This window comes from Amblyraja radiata, chromosome 27 (genome assembly GCF_010909765.2).
Source record: "Amblyraja radiata isolate CabotCenter1 chromosome 27, sAmbRad1.1.pri, whole genome shotgun sequence".
NCBI lineage: Eukaryota > Metazoa > Chordata > Chondrichthyes > Rajiformes > Rajidae > Amblyraja > Amblyraja radiata.
In genome coordinates this window covers 27,292,857-27,314,955 of record NC_045982.1, presented here as the reverse complement: position 1 = coordinate 27,314,955, position 22,099 = coordinate 27,292,857, and the positions used below count along the sequence as shown (strand labels likewise).

Below are 22,099 nucleotides of genomic sequence, written 5' to 3'. Positions count from 1 at the left end.
TGTTTCAATCATCTAATGTTGACTCCCTAACTTACCCATGGATCCTGATCTGTTCCGCAGCAGCACAATGTCGTTGTTTTTCTGTTGAAGGGTGTGCAACAGTAGCTCATGGCATTCTCTCTCCCTCTCTGCAAGGTCCTCCTGAAGGCTGCAAATGAGATGTTTAATACAGATGACATGTCCTTATTTCTCAACCCCTCCCCTCTTCATCTCTCTGTAGCTCGTATTCTGCACCTGATAAGAGCACCCTGACCATACGTCAGGCATCGAGTACAAGAGTCAGCAACTCGTGTTGCAGCTCTGTAGGACTTTGGTTAGGCTGTGTTTGGAGTATTGCGTGCAGTTCTGGTTGCCTCATTGCAGGAAGGATGTGCCGCTTTGGAGAGGATGCAGAAGAGGTTTACCAGCATGTTGCCTGGTTTAGAGAGCTTTAGCTATAGGGAGTGGTTGGACTCATTTGGATGATATTCTCTGGAATACCGGTTGAGGGGAAACCTGTTGGAAGTATCTAAAATTATGAGAGGCACAGAGAGGGTAGACGGTCAGAACCTTTATCCCCCACGGTGGAAGTGTCAAAGATTAGAGTGCATATCTGAAGGGTGAGAAGGGGAAAAGTTCAAAGGAAATGTCCGGGGCAAATTTATTACATGGAGGGTCTTGGGAACCTGGAATGCATTAAGGAATGGGGAGGCAGATATAATAATGGCATCTGAGATGCTTTTAGAAAGGTGCTTGGATATGCAAGGAATGGAGAATCATAGAGTGATACAGTGTGGAAACAGGCCCTTCAGCCCAACTTGCCCACACCGGCCAACATGTCCAAGCTACACTAGTCCCACCTGCCTGTGTTTGGTCCATATCCCTCCAAACCTGTCCTATCCAGGTACCTTTCTAACTGTCTCTTAAATGTTAGGATAGTCGCTGTGTCAACTACCTCCTCTGGCAGCTTGTTCCATACACCCACCACCCTCTGTGTGAAGAGGCAATTAGTTTATCTTGGCGTCGTGATAGACATGGGCATTGTGGGCCGAAGGGCCTCATCCTGTGTTGTACTGTTCTATGTTCTCTGTTCTTGGCCCAGCTCAAAGGTGAGTGCACATCCATATTCAGCTCTTGCAGGTAGGAATTTGCATGCATATAGCCAAACGGACAGAGCAAAATGTCCCGATGTAGTTTCACAGATGCGTTGTCAGCAAAATTAGACTCCGAGACAAAGTAGACATTAGGGAAAATTGTCACAGAGTTGGTCAAAGAAGCAATGTGTATGAAGTATCTTAAAGCACAAAGGCAGGAAAGGGAAATATAAAGGGCCTGAGGAAATGAAATTTGAAAACTTGGTTAATATTTAGAATAAAGAACAGTACAGCACTGGAACAGGCCATTCGGCCCACAATGTCCGTGCCGAACATGATGCTAAGTTAAACTAATCTCCTCTTCATGCACGCGATTCATATACCTCCATTCCCTGCATATACATGTGCCCAGCTAAATGCAATGGTGTGATCAAAATTAGTAGTGTGATTAAAATTAAGAAGGAGTGCAGAGATCTCAGAGTGTTGGAAGAAGTCAGAGATGGGATGAGAGTGGAGAAAGCTGAACTCAGGAGCAGCGACGTGTTCAAAGTGTTTAAAATTCAGATTAGCCCCCACTTTTCACAGTCCAGCCCCAGTCAAGGAAATGGGAAGTGTGAGGTTAGAAACATCAGCGATTGCCTGAGGTTGTGACTGAAGTATCTCCTGGGCGGTGGAAACTGAATATTACATCAAACTTGACATTGCTACAAGGAGCTGCAGATGCTAGTTTACAAAAAAAACTACAGTAAGTGCTGGAGTAACTCAGCAGATCAAGCAAGGGTCCCGTCTGAGCAAGGGTCCCGAGTTGAGACGTCACCCATTCATGTTCTCCAGAGATGATGGCCAACCCGCTGAGTTACTCCAGCACTTTGTGTCGTTTATTTTCATCGAGTGTAATAGTGGATTTGATCCTGAAACAAAGAAATAGGGATTTCACACCGGCCATTGCAACTGGAAATTGTCAGTTCACTTAAAAATTGTAAAGCTTTATCTCTGGCCTTTACGCAGATGTAGGTATTTGTTGAGTCAAATCTAACGTGTGTTTACAATAACTGGTTTAGCGAAACTTGAGGCTTTTGGAATTCCCAACCTGATGTGTATGTGTGTCACTGTGCATTCTACATGTGAATCACTACCTGATGTACATAGGAATTCACAATCACACTTCCTGCACACATGTACTGTCGCCTGATGTAGACACCATTCACCTCCCATTGTACACGCAATTACTGCCTTGTGTATACATAAATTATAGAAACATATAAAAATTCTTATGGGATTGGACAGGGTTGATGCAGGAAAAATGTTCCCGATGTTGGGGTGGTCCAGAACCAGGGGGTCACAGTTTAAGAATAAGGGGGTAGGTCATTTAGGACTGAGTTGAGGAAAAACTTTTGCACCCAGAGAGTTGTGAATCTTTTTGCCACAGAAGGCAGTGGAGGCCAATTCACTGGATATATTTAAGAAAGAGTTAGAGATAGCTCTTAGCGCTAATGGAATCAAGAGATATGGGGAGAAAGCAGGAACTGATTTTGGATGATCAGCCATGATCATATTGAATGGCGGTGCTGGTTCGAAGGGCTGAATGGCCTACTCCTGCACCTATTGTCTATGTTGCTATGTAACTTGGTGCCTCATTCTCTGGTAAACATATGAATCATTGGCAAAGGTGCAAATCTCTTGCAAACTGCAAAAATAAAACTCCAGATGCTGAAAATCTTAAATGAAAACAAAAGTTGTTCTTACGACCAAAACTTTTACAACTAATAAGCAAATCTGTTCAGAGAAAATTATAACTTTCATCCCGACTATTGCCAAGGCCAGATTTATCTAGGTCAGTACAGCACTGTCTGGGAAATTAATCTTCAGTTCCTGGCATCTCCATGGTCTGCAGCCTTCCGGAATCTCCAAGCCTCACTGCCAGACCTGTTTCAAAGCCTGATGTCTGGCCTTAACTAGGGCAACGTATGAAACCCTCTATGTCCTTAGTGGAGACATATGAGATTGCAGATGCTGGAGTCTTGAGCTAAACACAAAGTGCTGGTGGAACTCAGCTAGGTCAGGCAGCATCCGTGGAGGGAGTGGACAGAAGATGTGTTGGGTCGGGTCCCTTCTTCAGTTCTGACTTAAAACGTTGCCTGTCCATTCTCTCCGCAGATGCTGCCTGGCCTGCTGGGTTCCTCCAGCACTTTGTGTTTTACTGTGTCCTCACTGGCATGGATTACCTCATGGGAATATTGTTCCTGGAGTAATCCCACATTAAACACACTGCTTTGGGATAGTCTCACATGTCAGATTCAAATGGCTGGGTTACTTTACCAGTGATATTCTTTAGATAGGTTATTTGTTAGAAAAGGCGGCAAAGGTTACGTGGAGAAGGCAGGGGAATGGGGTTGAGAGGGAAAAGTTGATCAGCTGTGATCGAATGGCGGAACAGACTCAATGGGCCGAATGGCCTAAATCTGCTCCTATTCTTAAGATTTTATAGATGAGTGTTCTTTTGTGGACAAAAAGGTGCTGTAATATACTAAGCTATGGCCACAATGCTATCGTCTCCTGAACATCTATCGAGTTTTTTACTTTTCACAGGTGGCAGTAAACGGTCACAAAAACACCACTTCATGAATTATTTACAATCCAATCCACACACAGAGCCCGACAGTCGCCATGCCAACTGCTTCAACGAAGCATTCAAATTCTTAAATTTTGACACAAGGAACGGTAGATGCTGCAATGCATAAAACAGAAGGGTCCCCAATCCAAGACATCACCAATCCATGTTCTCCAGAGTTGTTGCCTGATCCGCTGAGTTACACCTGCATTTTATATTCTATGCAAGATCTTTAGATGATCGTTGATCAAACTCGAACATTTACTCTGTAACTTTGGTTCAGGTTCAAAGCCAACAGAAATTGTCCCAGTGATTCAAGTATCTGTAGCCGATTGGACAAGTCTGGAGCTAAAGGGCATGTCCCACGTTCACGACCTAATTCACAACCTTTTTTACTCGTGGACATTTTTCATCAGGCTAGAAAAACGCCCCGACCTACTTGATGCCACGATACCTACAACTACATCACAACCTACCTACGACCTACCTATAACCTCGTGACGACCATGCTGCGAGTATGAGTCAAGGGCAAACTCGGCAGAGGTCGTGAATTAGGTCGTGAAAGTGGGACAGGCCCTTTAGGCTTTGCTGTTGTAGGGGTCACTCCAGGTCATCTCATTCTTCCTGAGATTCTTCCCCTCACCCCTGACTAACTCCTCCCACCACCCCTCATCCTCATCCCCATCATTCATCCCCCCCACCAACTCCAGCTAACTCACTGCCTTAGCTAACAGGCTTCCAACTGCCTGGGTCAAATTACAGACAGGTGTGATCATTTTAGCCCACATACCAGCGATTGAAGGGTTGATCCCAACTGGGTTGTTTAAGATGTTGAAAAGGGCAGGCATGGAAAACATATTTCTCCCAATGTGGAATCAAATATAAGGAGAGATAATCATAGTCAAACAGCAGGAAAGCAAGCCCTTCATCCCACGATGACCAAGAAGCCCATCTAAGCTAGTTCTATTTACCCGTGCCTGGTCCATATTCCTTTAAACCTTTCCTGTCCATGTACCTTGCCAATGGTGTTATAGTACCTGCCTCAACTATCTCCTCTGGCAGTTTGTTCCATACACCCACCACCCTCAACGTAAACAAGGTGCCCCTCAAGTTTCCATTAAAATTTCCCCCTCTCACCTTAAACCTATGCCCCTTACTATTTACCTGCACCCCTAGATCCCTCTGCTCTACAACACTTCCCAGATCCCCACCATTCTCTGTGAAGGCCCTGCCCCGATTCGACTTCCCAAAATGTAACATCCCACATTTATCTGCCATTAAACCCAATTTGCCATTCCTCAGCCAACTTGGCCAACTGGTCAAGATCCTGCTCGAATTCCCAATAACATTTCACTGTTAATGGCACCGCCTATGTTTGTGCCGTCTGCAAACTTACTAACCATGCCTTGTACATTCTCATCCAAATTGTTGATGTAGATGACAAACATCTATGAGCCCAGCTCTGATCCTGGAGGGACACCACCAGGCACAGGCCTCCAGTCTGTAAAACACCATCCCAAAAAACCTCAGCTTCCTTCCATGATGCCAATTCTGCATCTACTTAGCTGGCTCTTCCTGAATCCAATGCAATCTAGTCTAAATAATTGAGCCTGATCACACACACAATGCAATCTGGACGATGTGGTCCATGCTGGAGGAAAACTGAAACCTTCCCCCCGGTTAAGATTGAAACTAAGGCTGAAGGTTCAGTGGGCTGAAGCTGAGTAAACAGAAGCAAGTGGCGATGGGCCTTGATTTGACATGGTGGTGCCCACTCAAAGGGCTCACTGCAGAAGTCATGTTGCAGTTACATAGAACCTTGGTTAGGTCACGTCTGGAGTACTTTGTGCAGTCCTGGTTGCCCCATTACAGGAAGGATGTGGAAGCTTTGAAGAGGGTGCGGAGGAGGCTGCCCAGAATGTTGCCTGTGTTAGAGGGTATAGGCTCTGAGGAGAGGTCGGACAAACTTGGGTAGACACAAAATGCTGGAATAACTCAGCAGGTGAGGCAGCATCTCTGGAGAGAAGGAATGGGCGACGTTTCGGGTCGAGACCCTTGAGGGACACACTTGGATTGTTTTCTCTGTATTGCCAGAGTTTGAGGGGAGACCCGATAAAAGTATTTAATATGATGGGAGGCAGCGATAAGGTAGACAGTCAGAACCTTTTTACAATGATGCAAATGTCAAAAGACTAGAGTGCATAGCTTTAAGCTGACAGGGGCTAAGTTTAAAGCTGATATGCAGGGCAAGTTTTTTGGTGGGTGCCAGGGGTGGTGGTGGAAGCTGATATGATAGTGGTGTTTAGATCGGCACATGGATATGCAGGGAATGGCTCCCCGCTGCTCCCGTGGTCAGGCAGCAACCCAACACAGTTCAGGTTTATGATGGGGAGCTAGCTGTGTATTTTCCCCACCCACGTTCCTTCCACTGCCTCGTACCGATTAGTTTCAGCCCGTAGTCGGCTGAGCTGTGTGATGAGAGGGGAGATGTTCTGCTGGGAGTCGTACGAGACCGAGCGGCTGAGTGTGCTCACGCCCGAGGTACCAGCGCCGTCATTCTGCAGCTCCAGTTCGTCCGTCTCCCGCACGTCTCCCAGGCTCCCCCTCCATTTGCCCGGGTGGTCCTCGGTGCCTCGATCATCCTTGTCCTGGTCAGACGTGGTCTCCATCTGTAGCTTCAGCTCTGGAGGAAGGAAGTCAGAGACGCTTGCTGGGAAACAAAATACAAACTGCAGACACTGGAAACCCGAAATAAAAACACAACTCAGCCGGTCAGGCAGCATTTGGAACAGTTCATTTTTTCTCTCTCCACACAGATGCTACATGACCTGCTGAGTTTTTAAATTGTCTCTCTCTGTATCATGTTTTTGTGCAGTTTAGCTGATTCGGTAGATCAGGCCTGCTGGGCAAGCCCCATCATCTCAACATTCACAACACACAACACCGCTCAAGAAGCTTAATGTGCTGGTACAGGCCCGTACAGTGGAGCTGCTGGTAGAGCTGCTGCCTCACAGGACCACACATCTGGGTTCCATCCTGCAATTCCTCGTGTCCCCACCAGCTCTGATCCTCTCGGCTCCCTCCCCAATTCCCCACTGCCATGGATACCCACCTTTGATTAATTTGTCTCACTCTGTATGATCCTGACATGCAGCTGTGGGCACTGGGTACAGTAAAGGCTGTGACCCCCCCACAGCGTCTGATGTATCGCTGAATGTTTCTGCTCCAGATCCAGCCTCATCTCGGGCCGAGTGGCCACAGGAACGCTGAACACCTACGCAGGGACTCTCCCCCTCTACATCGGGGACCTGGGGTGGAGGGTACTGCACCAAGGAGTCCCGTGCAACCCATTTCTCTCGCGGTTCACAGACTCGGCAGCCGCCTGCCGCTTTTGCGGGCTGGAAGAATCTGTGGATATGGAGTGTGTGAGGTTGCAGCCCACGTTCCTATACCTAAAGGGGCTGCTCCTTGCCCTCTGGCTGAACTTCACACCCACCATCCTCATCTATCCTTAAACATATAAGATTATTAAGGGTTTGGCAACGCTAGAGGCAGGAAACATGTTCCCGATGTTGGGGGAATCCACAACCAGGGGCCACAGTTTAAGAATAAGGGGTAAGCCATTTAGAACGAAGATGAGGAAACACTTTTTCACACAGAGAGTTGTGAGTCTGTGGAATTCTCTGCCTCAGAGGGCGGTGGAGGCCGGTTCTCTGGTTACTTTGAAGAGAGAGCTAGATAGGCCTAAAAATAGGGGAGTCAGGGGATATGGGGAGAAGGCATGAACCGGGTACTGATTGTTGATGATCAGCCATGATCACATTGAATGGCGGTGCTGGCTCCAAGGGCCGAATGGCCTACTCCTGCACCTATTGTCTATTGTTGGACACCCTGTGCGTAGGGGAGAGTGCGAGGATGAAGATGTCCTGGGTGGGTTGCTCCTGCTCACCTGCTCTTGGCTATCCATGGGAGGCTACAAAATAAGCTCCAATACGCCATTGGAAAATAACTGCTTGCAATGGAGATCCTGGTTGTGGGTACAATGAGCATTCGGCCTCTCACATACCTGGCATTAGAACAGTAAAGGCTATCTGCATGGCCTTACAAATGATATTGTCCAGAGCAAACATCCAGTGTGGTTTTATCTGATGCAATCGAAGAACTTTTCTCACCTAGAAAAAAGAATGCTATTATTAAGGGATAAATAACATCCCTGTGAGAAGATTCCACCTCCAGCCATTCTTATTTCAAGGACCATTCAATGGCCAAAAAATAAATCAGATTCCTACATTCCCCTCCGTAAAATGCTGATGGCCATAACTTTTAGATTAATTTAGTTTATTGTCACGTGTACTGAGGTACAGTGAAAGCTTTTTAGTAATGTGCTTTCCAGTCAAGGGAAAGACTGTACATGATTACAATCAAGCCACCCACAGTGTACAGATACAGGGTGAAAGGGGATGACGTTTAGTGCAAGATAAAGTCCAGTAAAGTCCGACAAACACTGACCAAGAAATTAAATCGTAAAGTGCTGTTTTTCCATCGCATCTTATAATTGAAATTGTTCCCATTCTGGAGTGCAACATGATACTGCCATTTTAGAACAGAGTACATGAGAAATAAGATCAAGAGGTGGTCATTCAGCCCTTCAGGCCGACTGGCGGGCTAACACTGGGAAAGGTCTGACAGGAACAGTGCAGATATAAGCTAGTGATGGCATTACAATGGACTCCGGGACCGGTAGTAAAACATGGCAGCTCTTTGACCACACTTGTCTCTTCCAGTTTCTACTGATGTCGGAGTGGAGGACATTGCTGGAATGCCAGGCTTCTGCCACGGCCAGTGCTGCCTTCCATTATCATTGACCACTTCAGTGGAGAAATTAAAGCCAACGCACTGTGCGGGTCCACAAATAGGCTCAGGTTAGCCTCGGGATAGGAGGTGTAACGGACAAAAGTGAACCAGATGGATACCATGAGAGCACTAACAATTACACAACTATAATGGTCATACACCAGTTCTATACACAGCTGCAGAAGGGGGTTAAATGCACAGTAACCCACCACACAGCAATCCCCTTGTTACAGGGTCTCACTATGATCGCCCAACCTGCACAGAACCACACCATCACACCCACAAACCATAACCCCTCTCCCACCCTGGCACGTCACTCCCTCTCCCACCCCTACAGACGTTACCCCCTCTCCCACCCAATTCCTCAGCAAACCGCTCTAGTTCCTTACTCATTGAACCAAAAAGAACTTTCAGAAGTCACTGCAGATCACCAGGGGGGAAGGACCCATTGGCTCCAGAGAGGCAACTCCAACCACATGCCAGGAGTATTTATAATCATGTTCCAACTCACAGCATCCTGGAAGCTGAACAGGACAATCTGGATCTCACTGAGCGCCCCCTTGTTGATGTGCAGCTCAGCCTTCAGGCTGGACAGGGCTTTCCCTATGAACGCACGGTCCGGGGAGCGAATGTAGTTCTTCAGGCAGGTCACCAGGTGCCTGATGTGTTCGCTCGTCAACTTGCGCTCGGAGCTCTGGTTTCAAAGGAAAAGGAAGAATTGTGTGGGAACAATACAAGAGACAACACAAGGGGGCGGCACAACTCGCAGTGCCAGAGACGCAGGTTCCATCCTGACCTCAGGTGCTATCTGTGTGGAGTTTGCACGGCCGCAGGGAGAACGTGCCGGGTTTCTTCCCACATCCCAGACGTGTGGGTTTATAGGTTAATTGGCCTCTGTAAACAGCCCCTAGTGTGTAAGGAGTGGGCGGGACAGTGGGAAAACATAGAACTAGTGAGAATGGGTGACCGATGGTCGGTGTGGACTCGGTAGGCCAAAGGGCCAGTTTCTATGCACTGAAACTAATAAAGGCCATGGAACAATTTTTTCATCAGAAGAAGCAAATAGAGAGTTAACATATTCCAATGCTCAAATACCTTGGCCAAAGGCATCATTACAGCTGGTAGATCATACACATTGGAGCACAAAACAATGGGTGATGGGAGAATCCCGTGGCAGGGGTTACTCAGCTACAGCTGCACTGTGGGCTGTGGGAGAGTGAGTGGACAGGCTTTGTTCCACATCTAATCCAAGGTGGACTTTAGTTGCTGAGCTGATGCTAAAAATGGGTTGGGTTCTCCTCCCTTTAAGCCCTCTCCTACAAGATAAATAGTACAAGTGTATAAAAGAGAAAACAAACTGATACAAACAGAGGCTGTGTGATCCACTGAGTTCCTCCAACACTCTGTGCTTTGCTCCATATTCCAGCATCTGCAGTTATTTGGTGGGCACTATGGAACAAGGGACTGCTTCACATAACCCAATGGAAACACCGGCAGAGGTGAATGGGGTAATGGGGCATGTGAGGTGTCCTGGATGTAGGGGGGGGGGGGAGGTACTGGACAGGAGGGAAGGGGGGACAAGGCAGAGTTGAGCCCTGAGGAGATAGCTTCAGTGGGATGAGAGCAGGCAGAAACAATGGGCTTGCCTGGACAGTCCTGTTTCAGGACACGCTAGAGGCAGGAAACATGTTCCCGATGTTGGGGGAGTCCAGAACCAGGGGCCACAGTTTAAGAATAAGGCGTAAGCCATTTAGAACAGAGACGAGGAAACACTTTTTCTCACAGAGTGGTGAGTCTGTGGAATTCTCTGCCTCAGAGGGTGGTGGAGGCAGGTTCTCTGGATGCTTTCAAGAGAGAGCTAGATAGGGGATATGGGGAGAAGGCAGGAACGGGGTACTGATTGGGGATGATCAGCCATGATCACATTGAATGGCAAATGGCCTATTCCTGCACCTATTGTCTATTGTCTAGGATCTTGGGTTGGAGGCAGAAGTGGAGGTGTGGGGTCGGGGCACTCTGAGGTTGGAGGCTGAGGACGGGGAGTTCTCCTGATGTGGGGAGATCTGTGACAGTGTGGGATCCAGTGGGCTGGCCATCGTTGGTGGGGTCCCGGGTCTAGGGGAGGGAGGTATGAGGAGAGGTCTAGCTGCCATCTGACGTCCACAAGGTAGAGGCCAACCAGCAGACGACAACGGCAGCCTAATGGTCAGAACGCACAGCGTTCCACTCGTTCCGCATCAATCCCAGCCGTGACATCGTGAAGGTGAAGATGGAGTGAGTGGGGACGGGCAGAGAGAGGAGGCAATTGATATCACAGCAGCAATTGGGAATGAACAGGTCCCGAGAGAGTAAAAGGCCTGAAAGGGTGTCCGAGAGGTGGGAGAGTGTTGAAGACACAAGGAGGGGTCATCGGTGGTGGGCGAGGACTCCTTGCCAGGGAAAGAGGCACAAGGCAGGGGCAAAGGAAGGGGGGGGAGCGCTTCATCACCACGGGCACGGGGCATGCTGCGGTGCGGAAAGGCGAGGCCTGTGAATGGTTTGTGTACCTGAGCCTGAGCTTCTAGAATATTCCAGACCACGGTCTCGCAGTCGTCCGTCAGTATCTTGAAGAGTGTGTCCCGACACTCGCTGTCCTTCTTCAGCAGGAAGAGAGCGGCGTTGTCTTCTGGCGAGGAGGGGATGTCATCCACCTGCTCCTCAAGCACGCTGGGGGGGGGGGGGGGGGGGGGGGGCAGGGACACGCGTTAGATCAAGCCCAGTGGAACAAACCACTGAGAATAAACACTGAAGGGCGGTCATGGTGGGGCAGCGCTCGCAGCGCCGGAGACCCGGGTTCCATCCTGACTACGGGCGCTGTCTGTACGGAGTTTGTATGTTCTCCCCGTGACCAGGGGGAGGGGGGGAAGAGGGGGGGGGAGAGGGGGGGGGGGGAGGGGGGGGGAGAGGGGGGGGGAGAGGAGGGGGGGAGAGGAGGGGGGGGGAGAGGGGGAGAGGGGGGGGAGAGGGGGGGGGAGGGGGGGGGGGGGGGGGGGAGGGGGGGCGGGGGAGAGAGGGGGAGAGAGGGGGAGGGAGAGAGGGGGGAAGGGGGGGGGGAGAGGGGGGGGAGAGGGGGGGGAGAGGGGGGGGAGAGGGGGGGGAGAGGGGGGGGGAGAGGGGGGGGGAGAGGGGGGGGGAGAGGGGGGGGGAGAGGGGGGGGGAGAGGGGGGGGGAGAGGGTTTTCTCCAGGTGCTCCGGTTTCCTCCTACTCTCCAAAGACGTACAGGTTTGCAGGTTAACTGGCTTGGTATAAATGTAAAAATTGTCCCTAGTGTAGGACAGGGTCGGAGTGCGGGGATCGCTGGTCGGCGCAGACTCGGTGAACGAAGGGCCTGTCTTTGCACTGTGTCTCTAAACTAAACAAAAAAGGTGCCATTACCTTAGAAACTCCTGCGGGGAGCCACAGTCGATGGGCAGCACTGGGATCGAGCAGCTTCTTGACAGCACTGGCTGGGTATGCTTGAAATCCAAGGGATGACGGCTCTCAGCCTCGTTCTTGCGGTGGGCCAAGGCAGGCACAGACAGGCTGTGATGAAATTCACCTGGAGAGAGGGAGAGGGAGAGGGAGAGGGAGAGGGAGAGGGACAGGGAGAGGGAGAGGGAGAGGGAGAGGGAGAGGGAGAGGGAGAGGGAGAGGGAGAGGGAGAGGGAGAGGGAGAGGGAGAGGGAGAGGGAGAGGGAGAGGGAGAGGGAGAGGGAGAGGGAGAGGGAGAGGGAGAGGGAGAGGGAGAGGGAGAGGGAGAGGGAGAGGGAGAGGGAGAGGGACAGGGACAGGGACAGGGACAGGGACAGGGACAGGGACAGGGACAGGGACAGGGACAGGGACAGGGACAGGGACAGGGACAGGGACAGGGACAGGGACAGGGACAGGGACAGGGACAGGGACAGGGACAGGGACAGGGAGAGGGAGAGGGACAGGGACAGGGACAGGGACAGGGACAGGGACAGGGACAGGGAGAGGGAGAGGGAGAGGGAGAGGGAGAGGGAGAGGGACAGGGAGAGAAGGAGAGGGAGAGGGAGAGAAGGAGAGGGACAGGGAGAGAAGGAGAGGGAGAGGGAGAGGGGGAGAGGGACAGGGAGAGAAGGAGAGGGACAGGGAGAGGGAGAGGGACAGGGACAGGGACAGGGACAGGGACAGGGAGGGAGGGGAGATCATCAATGCAGGAATGGCTTCTCTGTTGCAAGAGCAGGGGCTGAAAGGCCAAAGGTGGGGAAAGCACATCAAGATCTGACCCCAAAGTGTCTGGATGTTGGTTGGGACCTGAGTGTAGTGTGGTGGTGACAAGTGAGGAAGGATTTCCATCCAGTTAGCACCTATTGTCTCAATACATTACTGTGGGAGGCATGGTTGGCCCAGTGGCTCAGCTACTGGAGCTGCTGCCTCAATGCTCCTGTGACCAGCATTCGATCCTGACCCTATGTGGGGTTTGTACGTTTTTGTTGTGACTATGCAGCTTTCCTCGTGGTCAGTCATCAGTTATCTACAGAAACATAGGCCATTCAGGGCCCGTCCCACTTGGCTGTCATTTACGCGACAGGCCGGTAGTGACATCATCATGCGCCCGCACAGACGTCTGGAGCGCGTGACGTCATTTGAATATAGACACAAAATGCTGGAGTAACTCAGCGGGACCGGCAGCATCTCTGGAGAGAAGGAATGGGTGATGTTTCAGGTCACGACTCTTCAGTCTGAAGAAGGGTCTTGACTCGAAACGTCACCCATTGCTTCTCTCCAGAGATGCTGCTGGTCCCGCTGAGTTGCTCCAGCATTTTGTGTCTATCTTCAATCATCTTGGCCCCGCTCTGGGAGTAGGAGTGGGGGCGGATCCGGATTCGCAATGGCCGTGAGCCCCAGGTCGAGCTCGGCGATCGTTTGCCTGCTTCTGCTGCTGTTGGAGGTGAGACGTTGCGCCACACCAGGGACTTGGGCCTGTCCCACTTTGGCCATCAGTTACACAACAGGCCGGTGGCACGACAAAGTCCACACTGCTCCACGCCACTCCATGCGCCCGTCCCGCGCTACCCACACGCTAGCAGTTCACGTAAATGGCGCGCGAATGGTGGCCAAGTGGGACAGGCCCTTTCAGCCCACCATGTCCATGCCAACCATCCAGACCAATCCCATGCAATCCCTTTCACCAACACTTTCCTGTTTGTCTAACCCCCCGCCACCCGCATCACTTCCCAATCATCATGCCGCCTCCCCAGGTTATTTCCCATTGGGTCCATTGCCTGCTTTCTAATTCTGTTCACTCCCACTACGCCACTTTTCATCAAAGACACAAAGTGCTAGAGTAGCTCAGCAGCTCAGGCAGCATCTCTGGAGAACATGGATAGGCGATGTTTCAGGTTGGGACCTTTCTTCAGTTCCCTTTGTGCACGACACCATTCCTTCAATTCCCATTCTGCGATTCACTTTCATACTTGTTTCCATCGACTGATTGCTTCTCTTTCCGATTCAGTCCAATTCCTCCCCATTCCTTCCAACTATGTCAACTGCATCCCATTCCAACGCCCCCCAATTCCACGGCCTCCCCTTAAACATTCTTCCACTTAGTCCTCTCTGCCACCGGACCTGACTGCCACTGCCAGTTACATCCCACTCAGCTCCGTGTCCCTGGCACCCAGTTCATGCTCATACCTGGCTTTGGGGGCGGTTTTTTCTTCCGACTGAGGAAGGTGTCCTTGAGGAGCTCGGCAGCCGTGGCCCTTTGATCAGGATTGGGCTCAAAGCCGTGGAGAAGGAAGGTCTTTGCCTCCATGGACATGGACTCTGGGATCTCCGGGTGGATCTTAAACATTCCCACCTGCAGCCAAACAAGCAGCAAGTCAAGACACGCGAGCCGGTGGGCACTGGAATCCGCAGCTACAAACACGCTGCTGGTGGAACTCAGTGGGTCGAGCAGCATCTGCGGGGGGGGAAGTGAACAGGCGACGTTTTGGGTCTGGACAGGAATTGGAAGCTGGTCAGCTTCAGTCTGAAGTAGGGTCCTGACCCGAAACACTGCCCATCCACACCCTCCACAGATGCTGCCCGATTGGCTGAGTTCCTCCAACCTTCTGCTTTTGTCCCAAATCCATCTGCTTTCCTTGTTTCTGTACAACTGGGTCACATCATCAGTCAGGTTACCTTAAACATAGCAGCCTGCGGCTCTCCCAATTCAAAGAAAGGTGGTTTTCCTGTGGCCATTTCAATGACAGTGCAGGCCAGAGACCAGATATCTGCAGGCATCCCGTAGCCTCTTGGTCCTTTGTCAATGATCTCTGGGGCCATGTACTGAAGGGTTCCTGCAGGATGAAGGATGCGTGGAAATGAAACAGTGACCAACGTAAACCCAGTTCTGTCACACCCAGTGTGGTTAGTCCAGCCCATGCCACTGAACCCAGCCACGCCACTGCGAGCGCATCACATCACATCACATCCAGCACACAGGTAGACCTTCACACTTCACCGCAAGCGCCATCACAACCCACGCCACCAAACCACACCCTGACACGCCCAAGATGCCCGGTCTAGTGCTGTAGCACCCCATGCCCTCACACCCAGCGGCACACCCTCACGCAGGCAATGCCACCGGCACCAGGCCATTGGACACCAAAGGTACATCACGAGTACTCACCTCCCCACCAGCAAAGGGATCTACAGGAGGATTTGCCACAAAAGGGCAACCGTTGTCATTAAAGACTCACACCACCCTGGCCACACTCACATTTCACTCTTCCCATCAGGAAGAAGGTACAGGAGTCTAAACACCATGACCACCAGGCTCTTGAATAGCTTCTTCCCAACAACCATCAGGCTCTTGAACACCGCACAACACTAACCTCAATGATGAACTTCTGTGGACTTCCTTTGGCTGTACTAAGGACCCTACGCTTTTCACACTAGTATTTTGATTTATGGATGCTATTATATATTGCCGTTGTGTGTTGTGTTTACAGGCCTGTTCTGCTGCTCCGAGCAAGAATTTGATTGTTCTGTTGTCGCACATTTGACAATGAAACACTCCCGACTCTGGATAGTGTAACCCCGGCTCAGACACCAACTTTCACCAACACATGGAATAACACCACTGCCAAACTTGGAAATGCCTAACTACCAATGGGCAGCCCCAAGGAACCAAGCCTACATGTACCAAACCCAGCCACACATTCACTGGTGCTACGGCACTGAGGAGCTGGGTAGAGGGGGCAGGACACTGAGACCAACCCCCCTCACCGACCTCAAGTCAGTCACCTGTGAACGTTTCCGTGCAGGGATTGATTCCCGCAAGCCTCTTCGATGTCCCGAAGTCGGAGATTTTCAGCACTCCGCTGTAGGTGTTTATCAGTACGTTGTCTCCCTGTGGAGAGAGATTTTATTCAAATTAAAATGTCAGTGCGGAACACGGCCGAGAACTACTGTCAGCAAGTCACAGGTGAGGACAAGGAACTGAGCACCAGAAGCGATGGCCAAGCACCTGGCTGGCTGGTTGTCCACTCCCTCCCTGCTCATTGTAATCCTCCTAATTATCACTGTAGCCCATTGCCTGATAGGTTGGGGAGATAAGCTAATAGGACAAAGAAGCACTGATGTGCTTGGTGCCATGATGAGTCTCATTGTCTATAACTCGTTTTCACCCAAACCACAGCTAACAATGTCTCCTTTATCAGCAAATAAGAATTTAATTGTCCATATCCCTCCAAACCTGTCCTATCCATGTACCTGTCTAACTGTTTCTTAAACAATGGGATAGTCCCAGCCTCAACTACCTCCTCTGGCAGCTTGTTCTATACACCCACCACCCTCTGTATGAAAAACTTACCCCTCGAATTCATATTAAATCTTTTCCACTTCACCTTGAACCTATGTCCTCTGGTCCTCGATTCCCCTACTCTGGGTAAAAGACTCTGTGCATCTACCCGATCTATTCCTCTCATGATTTTGTATATCTCTATAAGATCACCCCTCATCCTCCTGCGCTCCATGGAATAAAGACCCAGCCTATGCAACCTCTCCCTATAGCTCACACCCTCTAGTCCTGGCAACATCCTTGTAAATCTTTCCTGAACCCTTTCAAGCTTGACAACATCTTTCCTTGTTTGGCCCATATCACTCTAAACCGTTCCTATCCATGTACTTGTCCAAACATCTTTTATATATTGTTTATAGTACATGCCTCGACTACCTCCACTGGCTGCTCATTCCATATACTCATCATGTATAAACGAGCAAGTCCCAGACTTGCTGCAATTGTCCCCAGGGTGTATCTGACTGCACTCTGACACGGGATGGAACCCAATGGCAACGTAATAATGGGCAGCGATTCCCCTATCTTACGTTGTGGGAATCCCCCCCAGCATGTTGTGCCACGGTGGGCCTGCTACTGTAACCATGGCTGTGCCACGGTGGGCCTGCTACTGTAACCATGGCTGTGCCATGGTGGGCCTGCTACTGTAACAATGGCTGTGCCATGGTGGGCCTGCTACTGTAACCATGGTTGTGCCATGGTGGGCCTGCTACTGTAACCATGGTTGTGCCACGGTGGGCCTGCTACTGTAACCATGGCTGTGCCACGGTGGGCCTGCTACTGTAACCATGGCTGTGCCACGATGGGCCTGCTACTGTAACCATGGTTGTGCCACGGTGGGCCTGCTACTGTAACCATGGCTGTGCCACGGTGGGCCTGCTACTGTAACCATGGCTGTGCCACGGTGGGCCTGCTACTGTAACCATGGCTGTGCCACGGTGGGCCTGCTACTGTAACCATGGCTGTGCCACGGTGGGCCTGCTACTGTAACCATGGCTGTGCCACGGTGGGCCTGCTACTGTAACCATGGCTGTGCCACGGTGGGCCTGCTACTGTAACCATGGCTGTGCCACGGTGGGCCTGCTACTGTAACCATGGCTGTGCCACGGTGGGCCTGCTACTGTAACCATGGCTACCTGCCAGAGAGCTACGGTCGCGTCACTTCTTCACATATGTTGTCATTCGATTATTTTTGCAATCCTTCAAGTGTAATTCTTAATCAGTTAAAAATTCTAATAGTATTATTTATCTCAGCACTTCTATTGGAAGCTTTTGCTCTGGTCCTCCTGCGTGAGATGCATTAATGCCACAAGACTTCCGGCACTTTGCTCAAACTTCCCACGGGGAGGTGCCCGGAGTAGGTGCGAGCTCTTTCCATTGGTACCGATGCCTCACACCTGACTATTTTATCGATAATGGGGCGGCACAGTGGCGCAGCGGGTAGAGCTGCTGCTTCACAGCGTCAAGAGACCCAGGTTCAAGCCAGACTATAGGTGCTGTCCTTGTGGAGTTTGCACGTCCTCCCTGTGCCAACGTGAGTTTCCTCTGGGTGCTCCAGCTTCCTCCCCCATCCAAAAGACGTGTGAGTTTGCAGGTTAATTGGCCTCTGTAAATTGCCCTTAGTGTGTAAGGCGTGGATTTAAAAATGATATAACATAGAACTAGTGTGGTTGGCATGGACTGGATGGGCCAAAGGGCCTGTTTCCATGCTGTATCTTTCAATCAATCAAATTCTATATATAAATAATCCTCCAGACTTTTACTACCCGCGGGCAGTACCATTGAGCTCCTACCCTCTCCAGTTGGTAGGTCCTGTAAGCATGCTGGTCGCCAAGACCCTGTCCCCTTTAACATGAAGAACGTTACCCCACCCTGCGGTTTGTGTTGGGATCTGAGGGATGGCTGGGTTTAACAACACTCTCCCAATCCCACCCACCCCCAAGTTTCCCCATTACCTTAATGTCTCTGTGTACAATCTGATTCTCATGCAGATACTTCAGCCCTTCCAGTATCTGCCTGGTGTAGAAGACGATGGTGGCTTCATTGTCTTTCAGGGGCCCCCACTTGGAGTGCAGCAGGGCGGAGAGACTTCCTGTGTACAGAGGGTCCATGCGGTCCATCACTTTATCATTGCTCAATGAAAGAGAAAGACTACAGACTACGGGCAGCGGAAAAGACCCAGCGAGTGTGCACAGCCTGAGGGAAATGTGAGCGCTCGGATCTGGAGGGAAACTCTGGGAAGATCAAGAGTTGTGGGAAAGCACTGAATGAACATCACACATGTAGTTTTGGAGAGGGTGCAGAAGAGGGTAACCAAGATGTGGCCTGGATTCAGGAGTATTAGCTCAAAGGAGAGGTTGAACACATTTAGATTGTTTTCTCTGAAGCATTGGCAGTGGAGGGGAGACTTGATAGAAATATATAACATGAAAGACACATATAGGGGAGGCAGTCAGAACCATTTTTCCAGAGTGGAGATATCAAAGACTAAAGGGTTTAACTTTAAAGTGAGAGGTGCAAAGTTTAAAGGAAATGTGCACGGCATTTTATTTTACATACAGAGTCGGGAACACGCTGCCCCGGCTAGTGATGGTAGAGGACTACAGATGCTGGCTAATATACAACAGAACACAAAGTGCCGGAGTAACTCAAGGGCCTGTCCCACTTACGCAACTTTTTCGGCGACTGCCGGCACCTGTTATAGGTCATCACAGGTCGCCGAAAATCCAGCGGCGACCAGAACAAGGTACGATTCTTTCGGCGACTACTCACGACCATACAGGCTTCACCCCGCGACATGTCGCCTGTATGATCGTGAGTAGGCTCCTCCATCGCCCAATGAGTCGTAGCGTCTTTCTGGTCACCGCTGGATTTTCAACATGTTGAAATTTTTCAGCGGCCTATGACAGGTGCCGGCAGTCGCCGAAAAAGTCGCGTAAGTGGGACAGGCCCTTCAGCAGGTCACTTACCAACTCTGTAGGTGTAAACTATCCATGTTCTCCAGAGATGCTGCCTGACCCGCTGAGTTATTCCAGAACTCCGAGTCCTCTCAGATCATATATCAGTCCTTCCATAAGCTAGGGTACAGTCCCGATACTCCAACCTACCTCATTGTGGACACTGGACTTTTCTCTTGAACTGTTATGCTACATTGCTGATAACGGATATTCTGCACTCTTCATTCTATCTCTGGTGCTTGTGTTTCACCTGATTATATTATGTACAGTATTGCCTGACTGGAATGGATAGCATGGAAACAAAAGCTTTTCACTGTATCTGTTCACGTGAGCATAAGCACAAGCCATTACACATATATGTTACAGATTTGCAGCTGATTCATCAGCAGGAGGCCGGCACACTGCCACACGTCCAGGAGCACAGGAATTACTTGATGGAAAGAAGGTTAACACCGCTTCTGATAGTCAAAATGGAGTTACTGCCTAATCCCAATAACTAATCTCAATGGCCCTGCTGTGAGGAAGGGAATCTCCAAATTGTGGATAGTTTCGGGAACCATGGATCTGGAGTTTCCCAAGATCTGACATATGCATCCTTTCCACTCCTTTCCCCAATCCTTTCCACTCGTCACTTTAATTTCATGTTCCATGTATCTTGGTTGGCCGATCAATTTCCCTCCTGGGATAAGGTTCTATGGTATGGTATCGTATGTATTGCATTCTGAATTACCCACACGTTGTTCCCCAAAGCGCCACTTTCTGAAAGAAGGACTCACCTCCCGGGACCTCCTCCATGAAGATTTTGATGAAGCCGTCCTGGCTAACCGATCCCAGGTACTGGACAATGTTGCGGTGTTTCAGGCGCTTGTGGAGAGCGATTTCTTCATGAAGTGGTTGCGAGTATCTGAGTGGGGCGGAGGAAAGGTCACAGAGTCATGAGAGCCAGGATCGAACCCCAGTGCGCTGCAGATGATGTCGGAAGCACAATCTTTCCCTTCTCATGATCTACTGCATCCATCCACTGCAACCCAGACATTACACGCTGGATGTAACAGGGGGTACAGCATACAGTGGTGCAGCCAGTAGAGCTGCTGCCTCACAGTGCCAGTGACCCTGGTTCAAGCCTGACCTCAGGGATGTGGGAGGAAACCAGAGCACCCGGAGGAAACCCAGGCAGTCAAAGGGAGAATGTGTAAACTGCACACCGATAGCAAACGAGGTCAGGATGGAACCCAGGTCTCTGGTGCGGTTAAGCAGCAGCTCAACCTGCCGCATCGCTGTGCTGCAAATATCCCTGGTGCGCATTCCTGCGGGAAGTGCGTCCAGCCGCAGCTGGTGTCCGACTGCATAGGACAGCTGGAGCCAGAGGGCAGGACTGGCTGCTTGGTGGTCTTGGAGGGGAGGATGCTCCTCAAACTGCAGAGCATCTCGGACAATACAGCTCAACCCCCTCCGTGACACTGGTCAACCTGAGGAGCACCTTCAGCAACAGACTGGTTCCACCAAGATGCAGGACAGAACGCCACAGGAGATCCTTCTTCCCTGTGGCTATCAAACTGTACAACCCTACCTCCCTCTGTCGTGGGGCAGACTGACCCCCCCCCCTCCCCATTCTTTGCACATCCCCAATCCTTTCCACTTGTCACTTTAATTTCATGTTTCATGTATCTTGGAATCACGTATCATGGAACAGGAGATAAAACTTAGCACAAACATAATTCAGTTTAAAAAGATGTAAAAAACACTTTTTTAAAAGGATATTGGGATGAGGATAGGTGATTGTGTGGGATATTTGTTATACTGATCATATTGGGAAGGGTGATTATAGGGTGATGGGTTGTATATATGACTAAGAGATACTGTATAGTATATGAGGGGTTTTTCTTTTCTTTTTTCTTTTTTTCTCTCTTTTTTCGTATGGCAGTAAATATTTGATTAGTGTATAAATGTAAATAATTTGGTGTACATATAGCTGCTGGTGTACATATAGCTGCTAAATTTGTATAAGATAATTATAAGCAGTTGAATAAGGGGTGGGAATTAATAAGCTTTGGCTTCTTCCTGCTCCTTTTCGGACACATACGATTTCATTTATTTTATAGATATTGTTTATGACACTTTATAAATATTCTTGTTTTGTATTTTTGTTTTTTGTATGCTGTTTCACACTTGCTTTTGATTCTTTTATTCTGTTCAAAATAAAGAATTTTTAAAAAAATTAAAAAATTAAAATCTTGTGTTTTATGACTGTTGGCAGATTAATTTCCCTCCTGGGATAAATAAAGTTTATCATATTGTTCTGGGGCACAGGTGAGAAGGGGTGGGATACAAAGAGGTGGTGGTTCGGGTCACACACCAGATTAAAGAGAGCATCAGTGCAATATGTAGAGGGATATCCCAGAGGGCTTGGCCGTCAAGGCCATGTGCGCAGTGTTTAGGAATAAGAGAAGGGCGATCACTTTGCTGGGGTTACATTCGAGTCCTCTCAAAAATAAGCAGGAACAGACACATGGGTAAATGACAGAAACACATAAAAGCGATAGAGATTTAAGGGCCTGTCCCACGGGCGTTATTTGGCGGAATCTACGCGACATCATTTACGCGTCACGACGCATTACGCGCGCACGGTGCGTAGTGACATAGGCAGTGATGCGCGGTCACGTGTGGCGCCCCAGGATTTTGGGATGTACAAAATCTTTGCGCGTCATCTGCGTGATGCGCAAATGACGCCCAAGTGGGGCAGGCCCTTTAGTAGTCAGGGATATTAGCATCCCATCA

The 22,099-nt window shown here is 50.0% G+C and overlaps 1 protein-coding gene across 1 annotated transcript in view; it reads right to left on the bottom strand.

The window, feature by feature from the left end:
* LOC116988586 (mitogen-activated protein kinase kinase kinase 5-like) overlaps positions 1–22,099 on the bottom strand; it is a 130,001-nt gene that overhangs the window by 16,496 nt on the left and 91,406 nt on the right. Inside the window, exons 16-26 of the mRNA XM_033045440.1 lie at positions 20,098–20,225; positions 18,320–18,456; positions 15,812–15,917; positions 14,705–14,862; positions 14,216–14,381; positions 11,954–12,116; positions 11,085–11,244; positions 9,050–9,232; positions 7,751–7,856; positions 6,124–6,367; positions 36–148 (exon numbers count right to left, since the gene is read on the bottom strand). Coding sequence (XP_032901331.1) covers positions 36–148; positions 6,124–6,367; positions 7,751–7,856; positions 9,050–9,232; positions 11,085–11,244; positions 11,954–12,116; positions 14,216–14,381; positions 14,705–14,862; positions 15,812–15,917; positions 18,320–18,456; positions 20,098–20,225 — 1,664 coding nt within the window. The remainder of the gene's footprint in view (positions 1–35; positions 149–6,123; positions 6,368–7,750; positions 7,857–9,049; positions 9,233–11,084; positions 11,245–11,953; positions 12,117–14,215; positions 14,382–14,704; positions 14,863–15,811; positions 15,918–18,319; positions 18,457–20,097; positions 20,226–22,099) is intronic.